The sequence below is a fragment of the Podarcis pityusensis genome (assembly GCF_964106645.2).
Source record: "Podarcis pityusensis genome assembly, chromosome: 15".
Taxonomy (NCBI): domain Eukaryota; kingdom Metazoa; phylum Chordata; class Lepidosauria; order Squamata; family Lacertidae; genus Podarcis; species Podarcis pityusensis.
This window is the reverse complement of record NC_138040.1, coordinates 3,275,305-3,299,003: the sequence shown is the minus strand read 5'-3', so window position 1 is coordinate 3,299,003 and position 23,699 is coordinate 3,275,305. Positions and strand designations below refer to the sequence as shown.

Genomic DNA, 23,699 nt, shown 5'->3' with positions numbered 1-23,699 from the left:
AGATCTCTTTCCTGGCTATCTGTTTATTCAAGGGAAGGAACCTTTTCCAGCCCAGAGGGTGGCCCTGAGAGAGAAACTGGGGGAGGAGGGCTTTGGGTAGTGCCTCTCCTTGCTGGGAAACGCTCTCCCTATTTGGCACAGGGGAGTAATTCAATTCAGTTTGAATCTTCCTAATCTGCACTTTCTGAAGCAATATGCAAAGCACACCCACCCTTCGAAATCTCCTCCAAATTCTGCAAATGGGTGGGTATTCCAAATCCTACATGGAGATGCATGGGATTGAACCCTCAACCTTCTGTGTGTCAAACAGATTCTCTGTTGCTGAGCTGCAGTCCACCCACCCCCCAAAATTAATGTGCTACGGATTAATTAATATGAATGAATCACACGTTGTGAATTGGGGAGACTTGGATGAAGCTAACCATGTGTCTCTTTGGGTTTTCCCCCTGGGAGCGTGCAGCGTCTGCTAAGATACTGATCCGTCAGGAAGGACGGGGGTGCAAGAACCTGGGGGGCTCCTCTAATGAGGATTCCATTCTTGATGTTGATCGGGTGGCAGGGAAGGACCCCTTCGCTCCTCTGGAGCAGTAATGAAGGCAGGTTGGGAACAAGAGAAAGTGGGGGGGGGGTCTGATCTGGCAAACTACGGCACCCGAGGTGGCCGCCTAATTAAAATTTCATTAAGCTTCTTTGCCTGCCTTGGTGGGGGTCTCTGGCTGCACAACTGATGTGCTAATGCCTTCGCTTGCCTCTTTCCTTTCTCTTCCCCGCCCTGTCTATCATCTCCTCCCCCTCCCAGATTAAAAAAAAGCAGCATTGTGTGGACTGCACACAGCAATCATCCCCTCTCCTTTCTCCCCAGAAACATCGGCAATGGGCTGGGTTTATTACAGGAACTTGCTTTAAACCAAGGCAGAGTTATTTGCACATCTACCCACTGTTGGCAACTCTGACTGGCAGAGCAGGGTTCCCCACCTCATCCCCCGTTGCCTGCTACACTGGGGGGTACCTGTAACCACTCTAACCACTATGCAATACTGCCTGTTGGTGCTATGACTTTACCCTTGTCCAGCCACTTCCATCACCTCCGATTGCAGGATTGCTTTGGTTTTCATTCGTTATGGAAAATAAAGGCAATTGTCGTCTGCAGCCTTTGCGCACGAACCGACGCTGTCAGCTCTGGTCAACTCTCACGGCTGCAGCTTGGAGATGATCGCATATGTGAATGGAAGGGTGCTTGGGGGTTGTGGGGCTGGCTGCAAAAAGGTGCAGCCTGGAATCTATTCATAGATCAAGGGAGATGAAAGCATCGCATTAAGAAAGGCTTCCTTGCTGTTTTTGAATTCTCATCCCCTGCAGTGTGAGAGACGTTTCTAGGGAAACGAGTATTGCTGAGCATCTGCAGAGTCCAATACGATGGCACTTCTCCACTGCATTCAATAAATGGGGGGGACATAGTATCGCTGAGCATGTGCAGAGTTCAGTGCAACTTCATTTTACCCGGACCTCTGATAACTCTGCTCAAAGAGTGAGGGCTTTTAAGAGAAGGGTAGGCAGGCACTTTCCAGGGACAGATTGCTGTCCCTTTGGAAAGGGGGTTGGTTTGGATGACCTCCCAGGTGCCCCCACAACTTACTTTTGATCCTAACTTTGTGTTTCCTCAAGACTTTGAACTCTGGCACTTCTCCTGAATGTTTTCTTGTACTGCACTTGCAAACCAAATGTCAACTGTTGTGTTTCAGAGCTGGGGATGTGCAAGCCTTCTAAATGGTGCTTGGCTGCAACTCCCATTATTTTCCCTGACCGTGGAGCTATGCTGACTGAGGCTGGTGGGGGTTGGGAGTCCAGTCCAACAACATCTGGAGTACCACAGATATTCCCCATCTCCAGTCGACTTGGCGGGTGAGCAGAGGTGATAGAATCATAGAATTGTAGAGTTGGAAGGGACCGCAAGGGTCATCTAGTCCAACCCCCCCCCAAGGATCCTGGGAATTGTAGTTTACCCCTAGAGCTGCAATTTCCATCTAAGGGACCCCTGACCATTAGGTCCAGTTGTGGCTGACTCTGGGGTTGCGGCGCTCATCTCGTACAGCTTCCAGGTCATGTGGCCAGCATGACTAAGCCGCTTCTGGCGAACCACAGCATTTCACGGAAATGCCATTTACCTTCCCTCCGGAGTGGTACCTATTTATCTACTTGCACTTTGATGTGTTTTCGAACTGCTAGGTTGGCAGGAGCAGGGACTGAGCAACGGGAGCTCACCCCGTCGCGGGGATTCGAACTGCCGACCTTCTGATCAGAAAGTCCTAGGCTCTGTGGTTTAACCCACAGCGCCACCCACGTCCCTAATTTCCATCTAGTCCAACCCTAACCCTAATCATTGTCCTTAGCAAACTACAGCTCTCAGGATTTTTCGGGGGAAGTAAATGTACAATGGAGATGTGGCCACATGTGGTGTGAAGAGCAATGAATCAAAGAGAACTTGAGCAAAATAAGTATCTTCTCCCCACGCCCCAATTGGCTCTGTCCCCTGACTCCAATCCTGCTTACTTCCCTGGTGAGCTGGCATTGAGCCATATGGGCTTTTCAGAGCATTCTGTGACATCAGAGCACTTCCACCTATGATTGGGGAGGGCTGGAGCTTGTAGATAACAGCCAGGTGGTTAATTTTTTTAGCCTGACCTCTTTTGAATTTTGAGAGTTCACCAATAAGATATGCAGAATCCAAGTATTTGAAATTCTCTTCTTCCCTCTTGTTACAAACAGCTTTACTTAACTTTCTAATAAAAGGATAGAATAAAGAGGTTTGATACTTGTTTTAAAAGCACTATTTGTAGAGAATGAATATGTCATAAACATCATTGTCTGTAATAAACATTAACTTGTGAGGTTGCCAAATGCACAAGTTGGCCCCAGTACTTCTGTTTAGTCAGGTTGTCAACTTCCTAAACATGTGCATTTTAATTGTGACACCCTTCCCCTCCCTCCAGACACAAGAGGGTCCCCCTACCCCATAGTTTGAGGACTCGGCTTCTACTACTCCTTAACTATGGAGGTGCTTTCCATGGTTTCATTCTCCTCTCTTGGTCACTATTGATCTCTTTCGATCCCACAAGCAGAATCTATTTTTTTGAATTATTTCCCTGCCAACAAAAGGCCATAAAATATCCCTGTCTCCTGCTTCTCTTCCCACCCACAATCCTACTCCTGAGGGTGATTAATTGTTTATCCCCCAAACAAATTAAGAGCCTCTTGGCGGGCCCATCAATATGCCTTTATGTGGCCTAATAAATCCTGATTAATGACAGACCCGTATAAATCTCTGTATTACCTTTTCGGTGGGTGGTACGAGGTGTGAGCTTCAGCCATCCTCTCGGTTTAAAAAACACACATGAAACTTTAAGACCTGTATGCGGAACAATACTTAAATCTGTTAGTTAATTCACAGTTGAATTAAAATGTGCTCAACAGATTATTCTGAAGGCCAAGGATAAGAACTTGTGTCTGTTCCCCACCTGACTGGCAAAGACTGACTTTCCTGTTAAGACAGCCAGAGTGTCTTTGGTTAGAGATACGACAGAACAAAATTAAGAGCATTAAACTGAGTTGCTTTGTTTGCAGTTTGACAGTGTAACCGACTCACTCAGAAGCTGCTGGGCTCTTTTCTTGGATGTTTTTCAACAGAGGTTGGATGGCTACCTATCAGGGATGCTTAAACTGTGATTCCTGCGTTGCAGGGGGTTGGACTAGATTATGTTTGGGGGTCCCTTCCAACTCTATGAATCTACGAGTCAGCAGTCTCTCTTATTGGATTGCCACTTGGTGGCTGGATGACAGAGCAGCCTTCTCCAATTCATAGTCCTGGCAAAGGGAAAAACCCACTGGTGGCTTGGTACATGTATGAGCTCACAGGCTGCTTATAGAACAAGGCTGAAGAACCTCTGATCAGGAGCCAAATGCAGCCCCCCCCCAGGTCTCTCCCTCTGGCCCCCTGGAACTCTCCCCAGGCCACACCTCCTCCCCTCAGGCCACGCCCCTCACCAGCCCGGCTTCACACCCTCCTTGAATGGTTTTGCCTGGCTGGAAATGTGTCCTTGGACTCGGACAACGTCCCTTGCTCGCCCGGATGGAGGGTAGAGAAAAAAGTGTGTGAGTGACTATATACAGAAACTAACTTGATATATACCTCTGTCCTGTATGCCTGAAGGAGCGTCTTCACCCCCATCGTTCTGCCTGGACACTGAGGTCCAGCGCCGAGGGCCTTCTGGCGGTTCTCTCACTGTGAGAAGTCAAGTTACAGGGAACCAGGCAAAAGGCCTTCTTGGTGGTGGCGCCCACCCTGTGGAACGCCCTCCCACCAGATGTCAAAGAGAAGAACAACTACCAGACTTTTAGAAGACATCTGAAGGCAGCCCTGTTTAGGGAAGCTTTTAATGTTTAACAGACCACTGTATTTTAATATTTTGTTGGAAGCCACCCAGAGTGGCTGGGGAAGCCCAGCCAGATGGGTGGGTTATAAATAAATTATTATTTAAAATTTATTCTTCTTTTATTATTATAATATTTATTTATATCCTGACTTTACCCCTGGCTGGGACTCAAGGTGGCTTACATGAATTAAAGCAACCCATATAAAATACGGAAAGCTAAAAAGATATGAAAAATATTAGTTAAGAAGTAATCAATCTAAATCAAACAATATTTAAAACAAATCTGTTAAAATACAGACAGTAAAAACAGCACAGAATTATTATAAGCCCTTTCCTTGAAAATAACAGTCAGTTCCACAAAGGGAGTCACTCTAGCTTCTCTAGGCAGGGAGTTCCAAAGTTGTCTTGGGGCAGCCACCAAGAAGGCCCTCTCCTGCATCCCCACCAAGCATGCCTGTGAGGGTGGCAGGACTGAGAGAAAGGCCTCCTCTGAAGATCTCTGAGCCCAGGCAGATGTGAATGGGAGTGTCCTCTGTTCCATCTAGTGGCTGACATTGCATGGTAAAAGGCTCCCTTCCCCCCAAATAAATAAACGTATCAACAGATGCTGCAATTGTTAAGCACGGGCGGGACAGATTGTGTTTTTGTGTCTTTCCCCAGTCAGCCTATCCTTTTGCCACTGAACTATTTTTGGCACGTTCCCTTCCAACTCTTTCCTGTTTCTCTCTCTCTCTTTTTCTCTCACCCCAGATTTCCTTCCTGCTCTGTAGTAAAGGACAAGGGAGGCTCTGACTTCCCGAAAGGTCAAAGACGGGGGTGTGTGGCTGTTTTTTTATTGTTCTAGCAGCTGATCACAGTAATTTAGTTTTCCTGTTTTAGAGAAGTGGTGCCGTTTTTAAAAAAGGGCTCTGCATTCCTGCGGGACCTGCCATTGTGCAGGACACAGACGAATTGGCCGCCTTCACCGTGTGAGTCTGCTTGGCAGGCAGACAAGTCGGAAGAGGCTCCTTATTTTTCCAGGGTTGTTGTAGTGGTTGTGGTTTTTTTTGCATCCACAGTTAGCAGATACTTTGCACTTCAAGATGAATCATAGGCACATAAAAAATTGCCGTAAAGGTAAAGGTACCCCTGACCGTTAAGTCCAGTCGCGGACAACTCTGGGGTTGCACGCTCATCTCGCTCTATAGGCCAAGGGAGCCAGCATTTGTCCACAGAGAGCTTCCGGGTCATGTGGCCAGCATGACTAAGCCGCTTCTGGCGAACCAGAGCAGCGCACGGAAACGCCATTTACCTTCCCGCCGGAGCGGTACCTATTTATCTACTTGCACTTTTGTGCTTTCGAACTGCTAGGTTGGCAGGAGCAGGGACCGAGCAACGGCAGCTCACTCCGTTGCAGGGATTTGAACCGCCGACCTTCTGACTGGCAAGCCCTAGGCTCTGTGGTTTAACCCACAGCGCCACCCGCGTCCCTTACACTGAGTCTAATCATTAGTTTGCCTTGGCTTGGTATTGTCCGTTCTGTTGGTGTCCAGTTTCCAGAGTTTCAGATAGCAGGATGTTCCCAGCCCTACTTGGAGACTGAGCATAGGCCATTCTGCTTGCAAGGCAGGTTCTCTCCCTCTGAGCTGCCGTTCTTTCCCTAAATATAAAGTGAGATTCTATTCCTAATGCCCCTGGATGAAGCGACTGAATTAAACAGGAAGTTGCCTTAAACTGAGCCAGACCTTTGGTCCTTTGGTCCACCTATCTCACCTGGACATGATGGGGGTTGAACCTGGACCCATCTGCATGCAGAACAGGTGATCCCCTGCTCAGCTGAGGCCATTCCCTGCTCTTTTGTAAACACACAGCCTGTCATCCCCGGGAGCTGAGAGGCAATCTGTTTCCTTGCATGAATGCAGCTTCTGGCACAGACTTTCCTCTCTACCCCCCCCCAACCTTAAATGGAAGCTCCATTCCCCCGCAGCGAAACTCTGAAGCAAGCCAAGTGATGGTGATGGCGAAGGGGGTGGGGAGAGGCATGGGAGGCAGGGAGTGGAGTACTCTCTTGCTCGGTTCCAGTAAATAATACATCAAGATGGCAGATCAGAAATGAAATTATCATTGGAAATGCAGAAGCACTGGCTAGTAATCACATGCAGACCACTACGTTGTGTTTTTGAGTGTGTGTGTGTGTGCAGGGGGCTACTTTTGCCCTCTTGATTAATTATGTAGGTGAGAGAAGGTGAGGCATCTTCTTATATTATTATTGTGCTGCTCCCTGCAATGCATGGATTATTGGGGGAGAGTTATAAAACCCCTCCTTGATATGGGGCAGAGGGATTGCTTTGATCAGCTTGGAGGACAAAGAGAAAGCTGGTTCCAAATGGGAAGGTGCACATCTGGAGGGCCACCCCCTCCCACCGGCCTGGCTCCCATTGGTCATGCTGGGAGTTGCAATCCCGCAGCCCCAAACCCTTAAGCGGTTTCAGCACCATGGTGAGTTCCAAGTGAGCCGCTTGCCCCACCAGGCAAGGAGGCCAGTGGTTTCAGCACCATGGAGAGTTCCGCTTCCCCCAAATAAGACCATCAAAGTGCTCTGCTGGATCTTTCAGTGTACAGATCTACAGTGGTACCTCGGGTTAAGAACTTAATTCGTTCCGGAGGTCCGTTCTTAACCTGAAACTGTTCTTAACCTGAAGCACCACTTTAGCTAATGGGGCCTCCTGCTGCTGCCGCGCCGCCGGAGCACGATTCCTGTTCTCATCCTGAAGCAAAGTTCTTAACACGAGGTACTATTTCTGGGTTAGGGGAGTCTGTAAGCTGAAGCGTATGTAACCTGAAGCGTCTGTAACCCAAGGTACCACTGTATATGCAAAAGAGGTGTCTTTATTCACCTTCCTCCCTTAAGAACAGAAGAAGCTATGGAGGAGCTGCCCCCCACCCAAAAAATGTTGGCGGATTTCATAATAATAATCATAATAATAAAAGTTATTTATACCCCGCCCTCCCCAGCCAAGTCCGGGCTCAGGGCGGCTAACACCAAATATAAAAACAATTGATTAGAATACAGCTTAAAAAACAAAATTAAAATACAACATTAAAACTTTAAAATGCAGCCTCATTTCAGTGGAACTCCATCAAAAACTTTTTTGGGGATTAAAAACGTCAAGTTTTCACCAAGGCTAACTATCCAGACTGGTCCTACATGGGCCAGAAAAAAAGCCAGGGAAGTCCCCAAATAGGAGTTCCAACACAGAAGAAGAAAGGAAAAAAGTAAGAGGGGGAGTGGATCAAGTTGATTCCAAGCCAAAGGCCAGGTGGAACAACTCTGTCTTACAGGCCCTGCGGAAAGAAATCAGATCCCGCAGGGCCCTGGTCTCATGAGACAGAGCGTTCCACCAGGCTGGAGCCAGTGTTGAAAAGGCCCTGGCTCTGGTTGAAGCTAATCTGATTTTCTTAGGGCCTGGGACCTCTAGGGTGTTGCTATTTATGGACCTTAAGGTCCTCCGTGGGGCATATCGGGAGCTCTCATGGTCCCTGCCCATTGCTCATACTGGCTGGGGGGGGGCCAATGGTTGCCCCACCACAGCTGTGGCTGAAGCCTGGTCCATCCAGAGAATGTACCCATGAGGCAGAGAGTTCCAAGTGAATGGCTTGCCCCAGCTAAGACTAACAGAAGAGCCTGGCTACTGGATCATGCCAGAGGGGCCTCATCTAGTCCAGCATCCTGTTCTCACACCAGGTACCCCAATGGGAAACCCACAGACGGGGTGCAAGAGCATTCCCCTCTCCCCCTCGTGCTAGAAGCATGTGGCTTCTGGCCCTGGAGCCAGTAGGCAGCATCTAATGCGTTCCCCGGCTCCGTGGCGCCAGGTCATGCGTCCATTAATGGGAGCTTATCTAGCCCCCGGATGATGCGGGTGAAGAAAGGAGCAAAATGAATTTCTTTTATGAGCCCATGTAGTATGATGGGTGAGTGGGGGAGAGAAGTTGTTGGTTGAGGAAATGAATTCCAGCTATGAATACCGAATGGAATCTCTAAATTACTGCGTGCACGTGAAATGTTCTTTTCCTGCTGTTTGGGGGCGGGAAGGAGAGGGCTCATCAGGGTTCTTCTCGGGTGTAATTCTTGGGCAAAGTATCCGTGGACAGCATACTAAAGAGCCGAGAGATGAGAACCTCTCTATGTAGCAGAGTGTAGTAGTGGTGTAGTGGTTAAGAGTGGTGGACTCGTAATCTGGGGAACCGGGTTCGCGTCTCCGCTCCTCCACATGCAGCTGCTGGGTGACCTTGGGCCAGTCACACTTCTCTGAAGTCTCTCAGCCCCACTCACCTCACAGAGTGTTTGTTGTGGGGGAGGAAGGGAAAGAGAATGTTAGCCGCTTTGAGACTCCTTCGGGTAGTGATAAAGTGGGATATTAAATCCAAACTCTTCTTCTTCTTCTGTGTGTGGCGAGTACGCATTATTGGAAGCGAACTCATTGGAACTTCTAAAAAGACGCATACTAGATTCCATTGGCAATTATCGAGTGTTTAAAATTATTGCAATTTCCACTCCTTGGTCCTTAAGTCCTGCTCCATCTTCTGCACAATAGCCTTCCTGATTTGAAACGTATTCATTTGTCTGTGTTAAAAATGTATATCCTGCTTTTCACCATCTAGCCCTCGAAAGCGGCTTTGCGGCGATAAAGATACATGCAATGTACACAGAGGTGCTTCTGTTCTCCCTGGCTGGCTGGGCGCCTTCTGCGAAGGGTGCATTTTAATTAAGGGACGTTCAGGAGCGGCCGGCAGGGCTGGTAACTGGATCCGTTTAATCTATCAGCGGAGGCAGCGAGACGGGTCGGCAGCCTCTAATGGCACTTGTGTGTTCAATCTCTAATCCCACCAAGCATGTAATACATTTCCTATTAATGCTCAACTGCCGGCATCCTGATCGCCCTGGGGACCGAGCGGCGGGTGAACCGTGGGCGATAGATTTAACGGCACGAAAGGGACCGCGAGAGGTGTGCGTGTGTTACAGGGAGTTGGGGAGCAAACTCGGGTCCTGATCCATCCTGTGTTCTGCTTCCTGTGAGACAAATGATGTTCTTTAATTATTGTGTGTAAGAACAAAAGGCGTTGGCCCTTCAGGCTTCTCTGACTGGCCCACAGAACTCTCTCCAGGCCACATACCTCCATCTGCAGGTGATTCCCCTCTATGGCCCTTGCTTTGCACCATTCATGGGTACTTCTGCTGGGCTGGAAATGCATCTTTCTATGGCTCCTCCCGTGGGATGCGGGTGGCGCTGTGGGTCAAACCACAGAGCCTAGGACTTGCCGATCGGAAGGTTGGCGGTTCAAATCCCCGTGATGGGGTGAGCTCCCGTTGCTCGGTCCCTGCTCCTAGCAGTTCGAAAGAACGTCAAAGTGCAAGTAGATAAATAGGTACCGCTCTGGCGGGAAGGTAAACAGCGTTTCCATGCGCTGCTCTGGTTCACCAGAAGCGGCTTAGTCATGCTGATCACGTGACCCAGAAGCTGTACGCCAGCTCCCTCGGCCAATAAAGTGAGATGAGAGCCGCAACCCCAGAGTCGGTCAGAACTGGACCTAACGGTCAGGGGTCCCTTTACCTTTATGGCTCCTCCCATGTCTGGCATGTGGCCCCTGAAAGGTGGCCCAGAAGGGACAGCGGCCCTTGGGCCGGTGAAGGTCCCCTACCCCTGGATTAAAAGGCAGTGTGACTTACCTGCCTTTGCTGTACCTGTGCATTTGATGAAAAAGTGTTCAGAAATAAGGCCAATGTTTTTTTGTTTGCAGAAAGACCGGCTCAGTGGCAGAGTAGCTGCTCTGTGTGCAGGACAATCCGGGTCCAGCCCCTAAAGAGGGTTTAATCTCCTGGCTCACATGTCCTGCCTCACCCCCAGCCCAACATTTTCTTCCCCAGGTATTGTGTTAAGGGCTCAAGCAAGCCAATTCCCTCTCCCCGCCAGACACACCCAGTTGGGAACTCACTGAGTAGGGGACGTTGTCAGGCCATTTGGGGGGTTGGGGTGGATTTAACTTTTTTTGTTCTTAAATTGTTTTTATTAATTTTCCAATAAAAAGCACCCAATTAACATGTCAAGTCACAATCCAATAAAAATAAAAAAACTAAAATAAAAAAAGATCAAATTATCTTCCAAATTGTAATTATTAATTTTTGGACTTCCCATAGTCTGGACCTTGAAGCACATCTCCAAATCTCAATCCTGCCTCTCGTCGTTATTTCCATATTTCCACATCTCAATTTTAACACTCTAAACTTCTTTGTCTCTGGCTCTGCGATTCTCAGTCATGTCAGAAATCATATATTGTTTCGTCTGTCGATGTATGAGTTTGACTTTTTTTTAACAAGCAGATATAGAGGTAGAATTCCTGCCCACTGTGAATGTGCAAAAATGCCTTCTTTGTTTTGAGGTCACCAAAATGATTGGCACCCGACCATCCAAGTTTGGTATTAGAAGTGCTTGTGGTTGTGATAAGGATCTGTTTGCTTGGTAGTCTTAATGGTGTGTGTGTGTGTGTACAAATGGAAGACGTTATCTTCCATTTGTCGAGAAGGGTTAAAAATATTGCCAAGCTGGAGTTACCACGAGCAGGAGACAAGGGAAAATACAGTTACAAATATGAAGAAGAGCTGTGAAAGGGACATGGAAGAGACTTGAGGGCCTCGGATATAAGGTTGCCAGGTTAATGGGCCAGATCGATGGGATAATAAGGACTGACAAAACCCGGAACCAGGAGGAAGGGATGTTGGATGAAGATTGGATCTGTTTGTATTTCTTTTTTCTACCATTAGAATTGTTTTATAAAATTTATGAATGTCAGAAAAATGTTGGAATGAAATTACTCGGCTTTAGTAAAGATGTTTAAAGAATTATGAAAGAATATTATGGTTATGAGAAGTTGGTAAGGATAAGATTTAAGTTTTAAGCTTTAAGGTTTATTTTCTTATAGAAAGATAAGATTAAAACTGTTTAGGGTAATGTAATGACAGAATATTATGAAATATGGAAAGGATTTGATGGGATAATTAATAACTAGGATACAAAGAAAGGGAGGAGGAGGAGGTCAAAGAAAGAAGGTAATGACAGTTGAGGATTCGAGAATAATGAATTTGTTTTTAAATGTTCTTAAATTGTATTTTTCTCTCTCTCTGTCTTTCTTTCTTATTTTTGAATTTGTATTTGTATTTTGTATTTTCTTCCGCTTTTATTTTATGTTGTAACACTTTGAAAATTTCAATAAATATTTTATATAAAAAAAAAAGGAAGACGTTATCTTCTTCCTTGCCCACGCACCCCTTTGACCCTCTGACCCCCAGTTGATACTGAGCTCCAACTCCTGGCAGCCAGCGTGACCAGTGGTCAGAGATGGCGGGAGTTGGGCGTCCAGCACAATCTGGTGCTCTACAGAGCCCCCGTTCCCACTGGAAGTGCATGTGGCTCCATCTTGTTTAAACCCCCCAGACCCGTCCACTTTCCCCCCACCGTACTTATGACGATACACCTCTTAATTTCTTGGCTTGAAGCAGATAACCAGAGGGTCAACCCATGCTAACTGAACAGTGGCGCATCAGAGAGCCTGTGCGGTGTAGAGGTTAGAGTGCTGGACTGGGACCCCGGAGATCAGGGTTCAAATCCCGCACTCAGCCAGAAACTCGCTGGGTGACTTTGGGCTCAGGCTCTCAGCCTAACCTTCCTCCCAGGGTGGTTGTGAGGATAAAAAGCGGGAAGAGGAGAACTTGGAGGAAAGGGAAGTATAACTGTAACAATGAAAGTGGTTTTTTTTATTCATATTTTCAGACGAGTGCTGTGCTCTGTTCGGGGGGCTGTGCTCTCCTAGCCTTCAGCTCCCTCCTGGCTGTCATTGTGATCTTCCTTCCCAGCGGGCCGTGCGAGAGGACGGTCTGCAGCCTGGCTGGCTACATTCAGGCAGCAGCGGGTAAGTCTACAAACCATCCTCTTTTGAAACTTGTATCTGTGAGTTTAACTGGATCAACTTTTTACAGCAGAGAAGGGGGACCTTTTATTTATGTGTATATGTATATGTATATGTATATGTATATGTATATGTATATGTATATATATATGTATATATATATATACGCACACACATATATATACATATACATTTTTCTTGGTTTTTTTAACATATCATTTCCAACAATCATATAACATCATATCTTATACAATGTTTTAGACTTCTGTCAACACCTCTGATGATTTTTTTGTTCTTTATCTCTTATTCTGCATTTCTTAATTTCTCTATTACTCTTAATTATCATTAACTAATAACTCTCCTCATAGTCTTTCTTGCAATATTTCAAATAGTCTCCCCTACAGAACTTCTTGCAGTCCTACTAGCGTAATCTGTTCATTACAATTACTTTTCAAACAGTTCGTATATTTACTCCGGTCTTCTAAGAATTTCTGGTCCCTCAGGTTTTGAACCCTTCCTGTTAATTTATCTAATTCTGCATAGTCCATCAGTTTCATCCCCCATTCTTCTTTCATTGGTAATTCTTCTGAGAAGGGGGACCTTTAGAATCCCGAGGGCCGTATTCCCTTCTGAGCAGCCTTCTGGGGGCCACATGCCACTGTTGGGCGGAGCCAGAAATGTGAATCTTGCCTTGCTGCAGTAGGCTAGTTTCTACACCCACATTCACACACCCCTCTCTCCATCCTCCATCCAGGTAAGCAAAGAGGCATGATAAGAGGTAAAAGGCAGGCAAAAACACTCAAGGAGAGGTGTGGCCTAGGAAGAATCCAGAGGGCCGGATAGAGATGCTTGGAGGGCCAGAGGTTCTCCATCCCTGATTTAGCCATTTAATTTTCTAAAGAAGAATTTCAACTGTGTGCGTGTAGATAGGTACATATCTATAGAACAATATATATCGTATATGTTATGTATATGTTATAATTCTATTTTTAAAAAATGTTTCCTATTTCCTTGTTGCTTTTATCAATTTATATTCGCTGAATTTTTCCTTGAGTTTAGTCCTTCTTTGCTACTGGTGTTTTTCTAGACTTTTTAAAAACATGTTTTGCTCCAGTGAACTAGAAACTTAGATCCGCTTCCGCTGAGAATATGTGAACCTTCTCCATGGAACACATAGTGGACTAGAAATTTAAATTTGCCTCGCCTTGTTTTACGGAGAACGTGAGCGCTCTTCACAGAACCCTGTGGAAGGGAGTACATTTGCTCCTGCGATTCTTTACCTGTTCTTCTTCCCATCTGCCCCCTGTGCCAGTAGATAGATAGCTAGATAAACCACAGTGACAATATTTATTTATTTTTGCAGCTTTTGCTGTTCAAGCGGAGACAGCGCCTGGGTTTCTTGATGAAGAAGACCAAAGCTAGCAGGTGGAGGGGAGGAGGGATGGGCGAGCGGCGTGAGGAACCCAAGAGTATCCTTGTGACCTGAATCCCAATTGATTTCAGATTATTACCGTTGACTGGAAAAGGCACCGCGTTTCAAAGCACCATTAATCCACAGCGAACTGAAATTAAGAGGCATGGTGCTTCCTGGGCCATGGTTTGTGTGCTGAGGCCAGGAAGAAAAGGCAGGGACAAACGTCTTAAATGACCTCATTAGCTTGATTATACACGGAACAGTAAATTCTCCTTTGTCAATCCAGCTTCCAGTTCTGTAGTCTGTTTACCTCCAGTGCGGAATCTCTCAATTCCACCTCCCAGGGATCCTTTGTTTTATTTAGTTGCTGGAGTCTCTGTCCTCCCTTTTAAACATGGGGGTACAATGGCAATGGGGTCTGTCAGGGGTGACACAGCTTAGCTCCGGATTAAGGATGAGCAAATGTGTCACAGTTACCTCCACCGCTTCCCATTTTTTTTCCAATCTCCAATTCAGTTTTTCGCATTTCCACATCGGAAAGCCAGTGTGGCTGTAGTGGTAAGAGTGTTGGACTAGGATGTGGGAGACAGGAAGACTCTCATGAAAATTATTTAGCATTTTAGGGTAAATTTCTCACAATTCACGTTTTTCTATGCAGTTTTGACTAATATACATACAGTGGTACCTCGGGTTACAGACGTTTCAGCTTACATACGCTTCAGGTTACAGACTCCGCTAACCCAGAAATAGTACCTCAGGTTAAGAACTTTGCTTCAGGATGAGCACAGAAATCGTGCTCCGGCGGCGCAGCGGCAGCAGGAGGCCCCATTAGCTAAAGTGGTGCTTCAGGTTAAGAACAGTTTCAGGTTAAGAATGGACCTCCGGAACGAATTAAGTACTTAACCCGAGGTACCACTGTATTTTTTTTGCAAGCAGTTTCCCCTAATATGCATGTGTGTGAGAGAGACAGTTTCACTAAAGTATACATTTTGATGCACAATTCCTCCCAACACATGCCTTTGGCTTGGTTGGGGTTTCAAAATTTGACAAATGGTAGATTTCAAAGGATTGTTGGGTGTTGTTTCTTGCGTTGTAATGGGAAACTGCCTAATCTGCCGTTTTCTGAACCAATCTGCAAACAAAATTAAATTTCTCTCCCATCCTTAAGCACACTTCAGGTTGGTACCTTTGCACCAATGCCAGGAAAATGAAACTTGAGCATTTTCAGAGGTTAAATCTTGAGAATAAGCATGAAAAATAACAACAACCAAGCCAGTTCCTCTCCAGAGGGTTTTTAAAATTCTTGCAACAGTTCCCCAATCTTTTTGTTTAATTTTTTTTAAAGAAAAAGGATTTCTTTTTCTCCTGTTGTTGTTTGTTGTTTAGTCGTTTAGTCGTGTCCGACTCTTCGTGACCAGAGCATGCCAGGCCCTCCTGTCTTCCACTGCCTTCCGCAGTTTGGTCAAACTCATGCTGGTAGCTTCGAGAACACTGTCCCACCATCTCGTCCTCTGTCGTCCCTTTCTCCTTGTGCCCTCCATCTTTCCCAACATCAGGGTCTTTTCCAGGGAGTCTTCTCTTCTCATGAGGTGGCCAAAGTATTGGAGCCTCAGCTTCAGGATCTGTCCTTCCAGTGAGCACTCAGGGCTGATTTCCTTCAGAATGGAGAGGTTTGATCTTTTTGCAGTCCATGGGACTCTCAAGAGTCTCCTCCAGCACCATAATTCAAAAGCATCAATTCTTCGGCGATTAAATTTTTTTTTTTAAGAAAAAGAAGAAAAAGGATTACTTTTTCCTCCTACCTATCCCCATTTGAGCAAAGATGATTGGGAGTAAAAATGTACAAAAATGTGCTTTGGAGTGTTGAGGGCAGCCCAAGGGCTGAAAGTAGCAAAGACCTCCACTTGGCCAGTTTTCTAGCAGTCTGCAGAAGGATATGAAATCACATTGAGCAGCTTTCAGCAGCTGGAGGGAGTGGGCGGCAGGAACCATTTCTCTGCTGTTTAAAAGAAAGAGCCCAAAAGTAAGCTGAATTTTAAATAAGGTGGTCTCCCAGTAACATCACATGGGGTGTTTTGTTTTGTTTTTTTTGAGTGGGGAAGGGACGTAGCTCTGCGACGGAGCCCTGCTTTGCAATTCCCAGCATATTCAGGTGGGGCTGAGAATATCACCTGCAGAGCAGCTGCCAGCCAGTGCAGACAGCACCGAGCTAGATAGACCCAGTGGTCTGATTCAATGGAGGGCACCAGCCTGAAATCCTGGGGTGCTGCTGCCTGTCGGCGTGGGCAGTATTAAGCAACAGGAGAGAAAGATCTGACAAAGGCAACTTCATCTGTTCCTGAACCTTTGATTCAGAACCGTGAGGCCTGGAATTGTGGTTTATTTTTAGGCGAGGAGTTTTAGCTCAGTAGGAGAACACTTGCTTTTTTGCATATTCCATTGCTGGCATCTCTGGGTAGGACTGGGAATGTTCCCCACCTGAAATTCTGGAGAGCCATTGCCATTCAGTGCAAACTATTCTGTGCTGGATTGACCCAATGGTCTTTAATAAGCCAGCTCCCTATATTCTCTTGGTGCATTTATACTGTCCAAAATTTTCTGGTAAGTCCACATCTTGCTTCCCTCTGCTCCTCCTATTATTTCCCCACTCACCACTGTGTTGAATTTTTGATTGGAGGCGTCTCAGGGCAGAGACCTGCCCTGTCGTATTGCTTCAAAGCATCAGACAGACTGATGATGCTACTCAAAACAGCTGAAGAATTGCAGTTCCCTCCTAACACGCCTCCAGGAATAAGATGAACACGCTGGATCAGGCCAATGGCCCGTCTAACGTAGCAGGACACAAGCACAACGGCTCTCTCCTGCAACATCATCATCATCATCATCATCATCATCATAACAATAAAATTATTTATACCCCGCCTTCCCAGGTCAGAGCCAGGCTCAGAGCGGCTAACACCAATGAAATCACAGTAAAAACATAATAGGGGGGAAAAAAACAAAAAACAATTTAAAATACAGGTTAAAATGCAATTTAAAATGCAGCCTCATTTTAAAAGTAGCCGATATATCAAGATCATAAGGGCAGGGAAACATAAGGGTCAGACTGAGTCCAAACCAAAGGCCAGGCAGAACAGCTCTGTCTTCCAGGCCCTGTGGAAAGATGTCAAGTCCCGCAGGGCCCTAGTCTCTTGGGACAGAGCGTTCCACCAAGTCGGGGCCAGTACCAAAAAGGCCCTGGCCCTAGTTGAGACCAATCTAACCACTTTGCGACCTGGGACCTCTAAAATGTGGTCATTTGTAGACCTTAAGGTCCTCCGCGGGGCATACCAGGAGAGGCAGTCCCTCAGGTACGAGGGTCCTAGGCCGCATAGGGCTTTAAAGGTCAAAACCAGTGCCTTAAACCTGAGCCTGCACTCCAACTTGTATTCAGAAGCATCGCGGCCTCTGACTGCGGTAGCAGAGCACAGCCATCCTTGGCTAGTCGCCACCCATAGCCCTCTCCTCCTCAAAACAATTGCCTAATGCTCCTTTGAAGCCGTCCAAGTTGGTAGCCATCACCGCTTCCTGTGGGAGCGAGTTCCATAGTTTAACTCTGTGCTGCCGGTCTGCCTCCGGGCGCTCCTTGCATCTTCCTCGGCCACCCACGGAGACGCCACATGGCATTCGCATATGGATTCCGCCCCCCTGTGCTAACTGGCTGTTGTCGCCAACGGCTTAATCCAATTCCAGGTCCAATAATCCTTCCCACTCTCCCCATCCCAAAATCTCAAGGGCTCCAGATGCATTTGTAGTTTTCATTTTCTTAAAAGAAAAGCAGCATTCTGCAGGGAGGGGGTGCTGAGGGAAGGGGGTGATTCTAGCATCTGTCACTGCCTTTCTAGCGCCTCCTCAAAAGCTTTGGGGCTCATCTGAGAGAGATTTACGGGGCTGCTATGGATCATCGGCAAGTTGATAAGGCTGTCGTGTGGAAGGACTGTCATAAACTGTTGCTTATGAACAACAGCAACAACAACAGTAGTAGTAGTAGTTTCTAACACTTTATAAATGGTATCTCCAAGGACAGAAGTGTTGTGGTTTATGCTTAAAAAGACACCCCAGAGTTAAAGGCTGTTTGAAAATTAACCTAACTTAGATGGAGTCAGAGCATTGATCCATTTACCTCCATGTTGCCAACGCTGACTGGCAGCAGGGTTTCAGCCAGGGAGACTTTTCCCAGCCCTACCTGGAGATTCCACCAAAGATTGATCTTGGGACCTTCTGCATGCAAGGCAGATATCCTATGCACCCCCCCCCCCCACCATAGTGAACTGTGACTGATGCAGTAAAGAAGTAGGTTTTGTCTTGCAGTGGACAGGGCAAAACTGGATTCACTGTTTCCTTTCCCCTCCCTTGAGAAGCTAAGGAGGACTGGTAACCCCACTCCCAGTGTCGGTGGATCACAGCTCTCATCGTCCCTGCCCATTGGTCATGCTGGGACCGTGGGTCCCTGCAACCTCTGTAAGGCCGTGAGTCCCCCACCACTGTTGTGGCCGAAGCCTAATCCACCCAGAAGAGGCAGCCAGGTAGCAAGCTTTTATCAGCACCATGGAGAGTTCCATGTGAGCCGCTTGACCCAGCTATGACAACCAGAAGAGCCCAGCTGCTGATCAGGCCAAAGGGAACCAGCGTCCTGGACTCCCAGTGGCCAACCACATGTCCCAGTGGGAAGCCCACAAGCGAGGAGTGAAAGCAACAGCCCTTTTCCCCTCAAGGTGGCCAGCAACAGGCGTTCAGAGGCATGCTGCCTCCGACATGGGTGGCAGAACATAAGAGTTGTTGTCGCTGGCAGCCACCCATAGTCTTACCCTCCGTGAACTGGTCTATATAAGACTGGTCTGGTGAAAGCCTGCGATTATCATTATTTGATCTGTTTGTGGGCAGGACTCTGTCTCCCTCCCTCCCCGTCCCCTCGCCTCCCTGGAAGGAGCAGGCACCCTGCCAACAGCTGCTCTGAAGCTCTGCCAGGTAAGCATTTACGCCCTCCAGGGGAGGACAGTTGGCAGGTTGCGCGTCAATCCCTGCATCTTTACGGACCCATTGGAGAGCAAGTTCAGATTCCCTCCTCTCTCTCTCTCTCTTTTTAAAAAAGCCCTTGCCTGTAAAAAGGGCCTTCCTGAAAGCTGGCAGCTCTTTGGATTCAGGAACCTTTCCTGCGTAGCTTTTATTTTTAAGGCAAAGCCATGCCATGTCTCTCTGAGCCTCTGGTCCAAAGTGGCAGGAAAGGGTTCCTCAAACCCTGAAGCAACCTTCCATCTCGATTCAAAATGTGGTCCTGTTGTACCCAAATATAAGACGAAAACTCAGCTTAGGAGCCATCCTGCAAAAGTTGCCTATCGCACGTGAAGAGGTGTCCCAATTGTGCAGTGAACAACAGACCTCTTTCCAAAATGCTTGTTTTGCCGTCCTCCGACACAACACCCATCTCTCAACTGCAGAGAAGCAGTCTCTGCCCAGGGGCTGTCATGTTGCAAGCCTCCGCAGGGATGTTGTGCATTTGCTTAATCCTCCCTGCTCATGTCTAGAAGAATATCTGGCTGGGGAGGTGTTTAATGTAAGCAGATTGCAGCCAGCTCTCTTAAGTAGCTGCCACCCAGTCAACAGGATTACCGAGGTGAAGACTGTTCAATAGGAGGGCATGTGGCTTTCACCACCGTCTCCCTAGTTCTGACTTAATTGGATTTTTTTTGGGGGGGGGGAGGAGAGACAGGATTGACAAGGGCACCCCTTCTGCAAGGAACTCTCTTTCAGGGAAAGTATTCCCAGCTGTTTTGCAAGCCAGTTGGAATATCCAATTGGGACTCCCCGCAAAGGTTAATTAAAAAAAGATTACACAACGCTAACCTTTTTTTTTTAAGTAACCTAATTAAATTCCCTAAGTCTGGGTGGCTTTTGTTGTTCCCCCTGCGAAGTTCTTCAGGAACTGGTGGATACCCTGGCCAGCAGTTTGCAGGCTTAACCTGATTAAGGTGGAGCATCCAGGCAGACAGGCTGATTGCTGACGCCAGGGGTCTGTGCCCCGTGGAACTGGGTGGGAAAGCAGACTGGCCCAGCTAATCTATTTAACCTCCTCCACCCCCAATATGGAGGGATTGGCTTAAGAGGGCCTTTCTGTGGCTGTGCAGCTGCTATACATACGCACCAAGTCGGACTATCCCTCCCTTCTACCTCTGTGTGCTACCTGCTCTGACTGGCAGCAGCTCTTCAGGGTTTCGGACAGGAGTCTCTCTTCTCCGCTCTGCCTGGGGCTGCTGGGGACTGAACCCAGGACCTTCTGGATGCAGACTCTCTCCCTTCCGTTCTCTTCTCTGAAATCCTGGAGAGTGGCTGCCAGTCAGTGTAGAGAATAGTAAGCTAGATGGGGCAAAGAGCACCCTGCCCTGTGCACCAGTCTCTTAGTCTGGCATTGATCTGTGCAAATGATGGGTGTTAGGGAGTGTGTAAATTAGAGATTTTGCCATAAAAGAAACCACCTTGCAAACCCTTGAACATCCGGTGGGGCCTACAACAAAGCGTTGTTCCTGATAAGGGTCCCAGTTTGTTTGCTTTGCCCTGCTCCAGTATACTCCATTCCGTTGCTCCTCTCGCCTGGTTTTCCATCCCTCCCAACCTGTCGGCATTAAGTGACCTCTGGGCATGCTCTGTACTCAGTTGGGCTATTTTGGGGTTCTCTCCCCTACACTTCAGGTTTTGTGGGCGGGTTGGTACTTCTGCAAACCTCGGGACTCAGCAGATCCTGTTGATACCCTCCTCTTGCACACGGAGGGCGCTGCTTTGGCGACATAAGCCTTGGGGCACACACACACCAATACATCAGAAATAGTGCACCTGAGAGAGGGAGAGGGAGCTATGGCTGCATCCCCTGCCCCGTATGATGGATGGTGCTGAGCCAGTAATTGACTATACTGTTGTTAAAGAGGCTGACAGCCCCATCCAAATGGGACTAGGAGGGAGGGTGGTGTCCTGCCTGGTGTCAATTCTGAGTTATAGGAGGGAGAATCCTCTTAGGCTCAAGTGCGCAGCAGCTATAAACAATTCCCTATCAGAGATCAGAATTAAAGCTGCCAATTATTGCAATGCCTTTACACAAATTCCAGTTCACACGTCGAATACTGTGTACATTTATGGTCGCCTCAACTCGGAAAGGATATTATAGAGCTGGGGAAAGCTTCAGCCCAAATGATCCAAGGCCTGGAATGACTCCCCTGTGATGGAAAGTTGCAGTGTTTGCAGCTTTCTTTTCTAGAGAAAAGGGGAATAAGCGGAAATCTGATAGAGGTGGTGTACAGAAGGATGCCTGTTGTGGGCAAAGTGAGCAGAGAAAAGCTTTTCTCCTGTACGATGCTAGAACTCGCGAATATCCAATGAAGCTGAACATTGGAAGATTCAGAACAGGCAAAAGAAAGGACTTCTCCATGCAGCACGTTGCTAAACTGTGGAACTCACTGCCACAGGATGCAGAGATGGCCAACAATTTGGCTGGCTTTTGCTGTTGTTGTTTGGTCATTTAGTCATGTCCGACTCTTCGTGACCCCCTGGACCAGAGCACGCCAGGCCCTCCTGTCTTCCACTGCCTCCCGCAGTTTGGTCAAACTCATGCTGGTAGCTTCGAGAACACTGTCCCACCATCTCGTCCTCTGTTGTCCCCTTCTCCTTGTGCCCTCCATCTTTCCCAGCATCAGGGTCTTTTCCAGGGAGTCTTCTCTTCTCATGAGGTAGCTTCGAGAACACTGTCCAACCATTTCGTCTTCTGTCGTCTCCTTCTCCTTGTGCCCTCCAACTTTCCCAACATCAGGGTCTTTTCCAGGGAGTCTTCTTTGGCCTGGACTTTGGCCTGGAGGTGGCCAAAGTCTTGGAGCCTCAGCTTCAGGATCTGTCCTTCCAGTGAGCACTCAGGGCTGATTTCCTTCAGAATGGATAGGTTTGATCTTCTTGCAGTCCATGGGACTCTCAAGAGTCTCCTCCAGCACCATAATTCAAAAGCATTGGCTGGCTTTAGAAGAGGTTTAGACCAGGTGTCGGCAACCTAAGGCCCATGGGCCACAAGCGGCCCATGGAGGTCATTTAACTGGCCCATGGACCCCCGCCGCCCACTCAGTTGGCTCCATGCGCCAGGAGTGGGGAGGGTTGCTCTTGCTCTCAGGACCTGCTTGTGGACTGAGGCAACTGGTTAGCCCCTGCGAGAACGGGATGCTGGACTAGAGGGGCATATTAGGCCTGATCCAGCAGAAAAAATTCTCACGGGTGTCTAGCATTTTGTGGACCAGTTGAAATCTGCTCTTGTGATTTGTATCTGCCCCCTACCTCCCATCAAACACTTTGCCAAATTTGAATCAAGGTGTGGTGAAAATGATTGCCGTTGCTCCATTAAGGAAATCTAGTTGGTGGTTGAGGATGTGTTGATTCATCCCTTTTAGGGTTTGGACTGGCCTGGGCAGAAGCGGGGACCCTCCTTCTCTCAGTGGAGTGGAATAATAATAATAATAATAATAATAATAATAATAATAATAATAATTTTGTTCTTTATATGCCTCTCATCTGACTGCGTTGCCCTAGCCACTCAGGGCGGCTTCCAGCAAAATATAAAAACACATTAAAACATCAAACATTAAAAGCTTCCCTATACTGGGCTGCCTTCAGATGTCTTCTCAATATTTAGATGGCAGTTCGTTTATTAATTTATATCGGAGTGGGGAACATTTTTAGCCTGGGGTGTCTCTCATACCCCCATGGGCAAAATTTGCCAGGTGAGCAGAATGAAACCAGGAGGCTAATTAGACCCACGAACCGGAGGCTGCCAACCCTGGTTTTTTCCAAAAATATGCTACCTAGTACCAACAAAGGCTTGTAAGTCAATCCAACTCATTGTAAGCTCATTGGGGCAGGGCTCTATTTTTGCACTTAACCCTGTCCCATAAAACTAAGTGCATGTTGATAAACATAAGCCGCGGCTCGACGGATTTGCATCCGCAACGGTGCCCCTGTGGCACTGCAACAGAGAGCCTGCGTGCCAGGGGAGCCTGGCTGGCAGTGGCAGGTGTTGATCAGGGCTGCGTGGCGACAGGAAACACTGGGAGAGGTTTGGAGCAGGCGGAGGGAGCGAAGAGAGGAATTTAATGGGTGGGTGGAGAGTGGCCCATCTGTCACCCATGACAGCGCAAGGACTGAACCCGTGATTCATTTTTTGCCTTGATAAATATATTAATCAGAGAGGTAATTGAACCAGAATGGCTCTTGACGGGTGGCTTTCGGGAGCCAACAGCGAGCCGGTGCGAAGTGTGGCTCAGGGGGTGGGGAGGGAATTGCTGTGGGGCAGCAGCCGCCGCCTCCCGTCTCCCCATCCCACCCCATAGCCTTCAGGGAGTGGGAGCATACCTCACCCCCCCCCAATATTTTTTTGGGATAACGTGTTGGATGCTGTTCAGTTGTGCTTCGGCCCTTGATGTTTCTGCTGCGTACAATTTGAACAAACATGCGGCTAAGAAAGGATTTAGGAAAACGAGAAGCTGCCTTTATACGGAGTCAGGCCCTTGGGGAATCTAGCTGGTGGTTATCAGCACTGACTGGCAGCAGCTCTCCAGGGTTTCAGATGGGGAGACATTCTCAGCCCTACCAGCAGATGTTGGGGATTTAAGCTGGAATGTTCTGTGTGCAACGCAGATACTGTCCCACTGGGTTCTGATCCCTTCCTTCAAAATAAAGCAAGAGTCTAGTCCTCAAAGTTCTGAATGAACAGGTGACTTTCATATCTGCCTTATTTACTGCCTTATATGCGGAGTTCAATTGGCTCACCTAGTTCAGTATTATCTACACTGACTGGCAGCAGCTATCCAGGGTTTCGGGAAAGCTATGCATCTGTGACCTTGGAAGGT

General features: G+C 47.6%; 1 protein-coding gene across 2 annotated transcripts in view; it reads left to right on the top strand.

Annotated features, from left to right (window-relative positions):
- Nucleotides 1–23,699, top strand: part of LHFPL7 (LHFPL tetraspan subfamily member 7) — an 80,608-nt gene that overhangs the window by 7,782 nt on the left and 49,127 nt on the right. For both annotated transcript variants that reach the window (XR_013979852.1, XM_080983210.1), the window contains exon 2: nt 12,239–12,377. Coding sequence is in view for 1 of the 2 variants with exons in the window: in XM_080983210.1 (XP_080839336.1) it covers nt 12,239–12,377 (139 nt within the window). In the remaining variant the exon portion in view is untranslated. The remainder of the gene's footprint in view (nt 1–12,238; nt 12,378–23,699) is intronic.